We start from the raw sequence: 7,546 nt of genomic DNA, 5'->3' as shown, positions 1-7,546 counted from the left end.
TGTAATTAAATCCTTTTAATTTAAAGTTTTTTTTTATATTTCTTAATTTAATCTTGTTTTGTTTTTATCGTGAATACTGATTTGATTCATTATTTTTTAGGGTCAATTTTAAACTCTTTAATTGTACGTAATTCGGATTGAACTTTTTAAATTTTAATTTAACTTTCAATTTTCGCCATTAAGACCGAAAAATTAAATTGGTACCGAAAGGGCAGTATAAGGGTGCTAATCCTTCCTTGACAATTACTGACTCCATAGCCCGACATATTTCTGGTAAAATCATATCAGGTAAGATGATAAATTGGGGTATCCAGTCAACCTAAATTTTTTTTCTAAAAAAAATAAATGATCAGTGGCGGCTCTAATATATTTTATTTAAGTCGAAACCCAATTTTGGGTCCACTCGAATGACAGTTACAACAATTAGTATATGTTCTAAATACATTAAATTATCTGATCATGAAAGTTCAACACCTTATTACAGTCGTTGGTGTTCAATTACAGTGGCAGACGTAGAAGTTTATGTTAGGGGGGTGCGAACTTAATAAGTTGTATTAAAAAATTTAGGAGTACAAAATTAAATAATAAAATATAAAGGAATCCAAAAATTTTAGAGGGTGCAATCGCCCCCTCCCCTAACACCCTCTTCATCGAATCCATATATTAATAATTTTACCGTTTTATAATTTTTTAATATATTTTTTAAAAAACTCGTTATTATTCACATAAAATCATGAGTCGTGGCATCAGGACCAACCCGACACCTTATCATAAAGAAACCATCGCTTTCCGGAGATCGTGCCAACCTTATCATCAGCATGTAAACCTTGATTCTTTCTTCTTATTCTTCTTCTTTGATATAATAATATCAACAAATATTGTAGGTCTACGATTTATCCAATGATGAAACGTGGACACGCATGCAAGTGCCTGTCTACTACGTACGTGTCACCCATCCCACTTTTCAACCAATAACCATTCCCCATTCATATTTTAGATTTTCTCACCCCACAACACACACCGCCCGAGTATTGTTTCAATCACCATTTTCTAAATTCCCAATTTGCCATCCATCATAATATACACACCTTTATATATTAAAAAATAATTAGTATATTGTATCGTCAAAATTTAATTTTCATCTTTCAAGAATACTATATATATTAATTTTACATATATAAGTATAAAAAAGTTCCAATGACACGTCATGCAAACGTATGCAAGTAAGAAACAAACTTGCTGATATGTAATTGGTATTCGTACAAAGTACAACATTGTATAACTATAATCAATCCTACACGTTGTTCAACAACTTTACAATGAGATGATAAAACTAATACAAATCTAAAAGTAATCAAATCAAAGTGAAACATGAAAATACAATAGTATACAATATAATTTAACTTTATTTCTATTTTTTTCCCTGAAAGAAGTGCTTACAACTTCTCTGGGAAGTCCGCTTTTTACTGTCATATATCCATTCCAAAATTTTACCAGTAGCAACATTCGTTCATGCTTGTGCCTCTCAACTCATCCAACAAGTATAATCTCCGCCTATGTACGGTCTTAGAATCTGTGAGATTACCCCAATCCAATATACATAGGCCGAAACAAGGGCATAGCCTAAAGGGGATACCCCACATCTCGGGGTTGCTCACAATCAATCAGCAGCATATGGAGACTTCCCCTGTACCACATCCAGTTTTATCCATTCACTTGGGCTCAAATGTCCAAAGAACCCTGCATAATCTGCCCCTAGTTTGTTGCTTGCTTCAAAATGATATGTTCCCAACCAATTATATCGTGCCATAATCCAAGTTCTCCCACTTAAAGGGAGCAACTTGGCCGATGTCGGGCGATCCCCGAAAGAATAAGCAGACACAAACACAGACAGCAGCAATGGCAAGCATTGAATGAATATAAGGACGTTGGAGCAGACCATGTGAACCTGGAAACCTATGGCTATACTTCGTTGCCACAACTGCACACTTGGCACAAGAACTACGGTTTTGTTTTAACTGCGAAGTTATCTTGCTTAACTGAACTGCAGTTATGCCCGAGTACTCATCACCAATAGTCAAAGAAACTTGACCTTTCTTTCTATCAGCACATTTGTTAGCCACCAGTTTGTTGTAAGAATGGTTGTTTCTCATCATAGCATAGGCATATGGAGATTGCCCATTTGCATCCAGAAGGGAATTCCAGCTGCTCAAACCAATCTACAAAAAAGTTGGAAATTTTAGTAACTTGTTTACAAACAAATGAAATACACATTTGACCAAGTATATATAAAAACAAATGTGCCAGCCACCCTCCCATCTCTTTTCACAAATTAAGAGAAAGGTCTAAACGCGGTTTTTATCATTTATGTTCAGTAGAGGAAGAGTACTTCGAATCTAGGACGCTAGAAACAGTCCTATTTAACTAAAATAGTCCGACAGATAATCAGGGAGGAGTCTCAATTCCTTGTATTAAACGTAAAAGAAATGCTGCAATAACTCATACCTCCTGTGGATCATTCGTCAACACATCTACCAAATCATCTGAACCAGATGTACATGCAGCCAAATGTAAAGGTGTGATTCCACCAGCACCTTCAAGATTTGGTGGGAAGATATATTTTTTTGAGCTTTCATCGCTTCTATTAATAGAATAATGTACAAGCAAGTCAGCCATGTTCCTGAACCTTCTTTTCACTGCTCGGCTTAAGAGATGAATCTCAAAAAGCATGGCCAGTGATTCCTTGGATAGCCCATCCATATCCAAGTTGCTTTCCACCAGCAAGTCAAGAAGTACCTTTACCAAAGCACAATAGTCTCTCTCAACAGAGAATATGAGCAAAAATTTGAACCGGCAGAGGGAATGATCAGAACTCTTGGGCAAGGGATCGATGCTTCTCTGGAATAGCCATCCAAGTTCATTCAAAAAGTGCAGGACTTCCTCTGTTGACCGTGGACGGTGAAAATCATAATCATGGTCTTCAGAAATAATATTAGAAGCTTTAGCTTCTATGTCAAGTTCAGATTCCAAAAGTCTCAATTCTGTACAAATGGCAGCATCAGCTATTATAATAGGAAAACTATTGCCCTTGAATCCATTCTCCACCTGATCAAAATTTGGGGAGAAGTCAACACACAGCTTCGTCACAATCCTCCATATTTCTGAGGAGGATCCAGAAAGATGAACATGGTAATTATCCAACATAAAGTTTTACCTCAATGAAACAACGACCTAGTGCTTTTGGTGACGGAACCTGAATCTTAAAACCGTCCATGTTTACCTCGTCATACACGACTCCCTTATATGTCAACTCATTAATTTGCATTGATGAGTAACCACCCATGTATGCACAATGAATCCTGCACAGTTTTCAAATTGACAGTTCAAAAATAGAAAGACATAAGGAAGAAATTCAAAGTTCTCATATAAAATGCTCATGTTGCTTACTGGGTCCCAGGATTAGTAAAATTTCTACCTCTCACTAAAAGAGAGGTTTCCTGTCCAGCCACAATGGCCAGAGGACACACAGATATCAACTCAGGTGAACTCCATGATCTCCAGGCTTTGCATAGACGAACCTTTCCTGAAAAAGTTCAGAAAAAAACGAAACTTTCAAAACAGTTCATAATCAAAGCAGTGTAACCCAACTCCATACTCCTCATAAATCAACTAAAAAGTGTATAGTTGAAGTCATCTGAAACCTAGTAGGTGATAATAAAGACATTCCCAAGGAGTACTAAATAAAATAATAATGTTTTCTCTCAAGAGAAAAGTTTGAAGCAGCCCGACAAAAGAAAAAACACAAATTTCCATCATACTTACCATCTTTATGAGATGCTAAAAGCCTGTTCCCAGCATGAACTAAAAACCGTGCCTTCCTCCAAAAATCTGAATCTGAGTCTTGCAACAAACAATCGACATACTGAAGCAGGTTTCCTTCAAGCTAGAAAAAAAATCATGCACCCTATAAATGGTCAGCACACTGTTGGACAAAGGGAAAGTGACAAATGCGTAATGTAGTAACACACTCACATGGTCCCAGGCAGCAGATGACATTGACAAATAGATTGACAGAACCACACATCCAGGCCTTATGTAGCTCTCCATTTCAGACGGACTATTTGAAAGCCAATTATAGATCTGCAAAATGATTGACCAGAATCATCAGTAACACTCTACAAGAAAGGCCGTTATGTAACCTCCACTTCCTATTATATGTGACAAAAAATGCAAAACTTGGTAAATAACTCCTCACCTGGCTCCGCAGTGCACCAGGGAAGTGGCTGGGGTCCTTGTCAAACAGCTTGAAAATTATCCGCCCAGTACGATCCTGCTCAGAACCCATTCAGCCATCAGATATGTCAATGTAACACACATGCATGGTAAAAGGAAGAAAAATGAAATACAACTTAAATATAAACTAAAACATGTACTGCTTCTATTATACCTGAGAATCAGAATTCAAGCTAGGGGGGGAATGATCTGACCCAGAAGATGTGTACCCAGTTTGTGAAGGGAAATTTTGAAATGAACCGTGTCCAGTTCCTATTTTTGACCCACAAAAGAGCTCAAGAGGAAGAGTAGAACCATGAGCCCTGCTTGCTTCGGCATTTGCAATGGTGTCTCTGTGAATGGGTGGTTTCTCATATTTGACTGGTTCAGTTGTGCTATGCATTGGAAATAATTTCTGCATAACTGTTGATGAAGATGGAGATCTTTCCTCCATTGGATTGCTACTGTCGGAAGAGAAATACTTCCTAGAAGATGCTAGTTTTGGTGGGCTGTCATCCTCAGGAGAGGAGCTAAATAGCTGCAATGGTAAATTAAGTCTAGGTTCTTGAATCTGGCATTCAGGATCTTCAATAGGAGATTGATAGCTTGTGCTACTTCTTTCTCCCCCAACTGAAGTAAACTCCAGAGGAGCTCTGTTTCGTGAACTGGGAGCAGCTACATTATCAGGACAGATCGACTTGGTCTTGTGGCTATCACTGCTGTGGCTGCTTCTTTGAGACAAATTTTCAAGGGCATCGGAAGAAGAGGATGACAATGTAGCTGAAAGGGCAGCAAGCAAATCCACTGTAGATGGAGAGAATGTGTTTTTCCCATTCAATTGGTGCTTATCACCTATTGAAGGCTCCTCCTGGCTCTTCCTGCTCAATGCTCCAACATTGGCCAACTTTGCAGTCAGGTCCATGGGCAAAGGTAATGAATTTATCTTACTAAGAATCTGAACAAGTTGATCTCTATTTGGTACATGTGAGGAATTAATGCTTTTGTCATCGGTTTTCCCTACATTTTAAGCACACAAACATCAGTCTCAACTTAAAACAATAATTTAAAATTTTAACGCATTTTTAGAATAAATTTCTTGCCTTGCGTCCGAGCCAAAAGAGTGAGCAAATTGACGATATCTAAATTTCCATTCCCAGCATTATCATTGTTTGCAGGGAGTAAAAGTCGTGAGGTCACATCTTCAGGTTGTGTCTTCCTTCTACGGCGATTATGCCCAGCAAGTCTTCGCCTACAACTTCTCTTCCCCTCATCAAACTCAGAAAGTGGGTGAAACCTGAAGAAAAGAAATATATAGGTGATATGAGTTCAACCATTACATGATGCCACGGGTGAAAAGTTCAAGAAGAACATAAAAGTAGCAACCTGCTACACTGCTGGCAGAACCTTTGCATCTGCTTTTCAACAAGAGCTTTAGTTGCTTTACTATGAACCTCACACACTTTATGCCGACGGTGATAATCCTTTGCATTAGAAAGATCTTCCTTACAATTATCAACCTGACACATGGGGTAGTTGGTACTCCCAGGGGATCCAACACGGACCTTTTTGTTGGGCCTGGACACGTGCTCTTCTAAAGAGTTCAAACCCCCACCAAGATTCAGTTGCAGCCTCTCATCATTATCATTTACTGCAGTGGCATTCTTGGATGTTATAGAGGTTTCATTGCCATTAGCGTGGCCTTTCTTTTTCTGTTCTGCTGAGGCAGTACCTGCCTGCAGAATCTCGGTGTTCAAGGGTTTGGCAATGAATCTTACTGCATCCCACTCCCATAGCTTTGGATTCCAGTTGTCCCTGGAGTTGGCAACACGCTGTTGCAAAGGGTTTCGGTACTGAAAATCAGGGGCTCGAGAAGGAAGGTCGCGTTTCTTGGACAAGGAAGGTGGTTCGCAGAAGTGGCTGCCAAGGACCTGGTGCATAAATATGGGAGGAGCTACTTGAGCGCCTACCTCCTCCATGGGTCTGAAACTAACTTGTTTTTTTCCAGACACCAAATGATCTCTGGACAAAAGAAATTACTGTTTTAACAAGTAATTTTGGGGATTGCACACATAATTATAACTAGCATAAAAGAATGTGGTTCATCTCATAAAAAAGTCAAAATAAGAAAGATGAACGGTCAATCTAAAAAAGCCAAAGAGGGATGATATGGGTTCAGAATAAATCTTTTGGATCATAATTTTCAGCGCAGAGTAGAACATCAGACAAAGAATGGGGCTTCGATAAGATCATAACTAACGAGACATGTAAAAACAAAATCAAAACAAAAAGAGGGCAACCCGAATGACAAATTATACAAGTAAACAGTAAATACAGGCGGACAAGTTAACAAAGAAGATTTAAAAACAACAAACCTTTCACAATATCTCAGCTTGAGAGTTCCACGGCTAATTATCAGATCAGACAAAGATTGAGAAGAACTGAAGACGTGTAACAAAAATTAAAACTAACATCAAAAACACCCAGATGAATCATACAATACAAGCAAACAGCAAATACAGGAGCAAAAAAAAAATCAGATAACTTTGACGATATCTCAGCTTAACGCTTCATCATCTCATGAAAAAAAGTAAAAGCAACCACCGCCTTCAACCTTTTACTTCATGGTAATCGCAGATCTGAAAAATTCCCTTTTTCCCAGGCACCAACTATCGGACCAGGGCTTATGTCTCAATTCGTGAAAAAAAGGGAAGAAAAAAATCAAGGAAACGAAAAAAAATAGGAATCAAGAGGTAAAAAGCAATGAAACGCAGCGAGATCCGAGAAGACGAAGATGATGAAAGCTGAAACAACTGGAAACTTGGGCTAGGCTCCACAACTTTAGTTTACTTTTTTGTTGTCTCTATATAAGAATGGGAAATTATAACGTGAGTTAATCTTAATATTGTTATTATTATTTTAATAATTTTGATAAAAATTACATATAATATATTATTTTTATCTAAATCATTAATATTTTTTAATATTTATGATAAAATATTTAATAATAATTACTAAAAATATTATTATTTCAATTGATTTTATTATTTTTAGATGTTTTAACGATTTTATTAACATATCTGATAAAGTATTATTTAAAAATTATTTTTTTACAGATTTTATTATTATTGAACATTTTACTAAAAATATTAAAAACAATATTTATATTTTATATAAAAATAATAATGTTTTATATAATATTTTATCTAAAATATTAAAAAAATAATAAAATCAATAACACTTTAATTATATATTAAGATTAGCGTACTGTAAAAAT

General features: G+C 36.8%; 1 protein-coding gene across 1 annotated transcript; it reads right to left on the bottom strand.

Moving 5' to 3' along the window:
- Nucleotides 1-1,255: 1,255 nt before the first annotated feature.
- On the bottom strand, nucleotides 1,256-7,121 carry LOC120157499 (squamosa promoter-binding-like protein 14). Its single transcript, XM_039168604.1, has 12 exons — nucleotides 6,814-7,121; nucleotides 6,645-6,710; nucleotides 5,656-6,291; nucleotides 5,373-5,566; nucleotides 4,448-5,289; nucleotides 4,256-4,330; nucleotides 4,033-4,140; nucleotides 3,823-3,943; nucleotides 3,448-3,583; nucleotides 3,215-3,359; nucleotides 2,506-3,105; nucleotides 1,256-2,219 (listed from the first exon to the last, which is right to left on the bottom strand). Exons 3-12 carry the CDS (start codon nucleotides 6,246-6,248, stop codon nucleotides 1,797-1,799), a joined length of 3,237 nt encoding a protein of 1,078 aa, XP_039024535.1. The 5' UTR covers nucleotides 6,249-6,291; nucleotides 6,645-6,710; nucleotides 6,814-7,121; the 3' UTR covers nucleotides 1,256-1,796.
- Between the last annotated feature and the right edge of the window lie 425 nt (nucleotides 7,122-7,546).

Source organism: Hibiscus syriacus, unplaced genomic scaffold (assembly GCF_006381635.1).
Source record: "Hibiscus syriacus cultivar Baekdansim isolate YM2019G1 unplaced genomic scaffold, ASM638163v2 tig00002840_pilon, whole genome shotgun sequence".
Classification (NCBI taxonomy): Eukaryota; Viridiplantae; Streptophyta; class Magnoliopsida; order Malvales; family Malvaceae; genus Hibiscus; species Hibiscus syriacus.
This window is presented reverse-complemented; position numbering and strand designations above follow the sequence as displayed.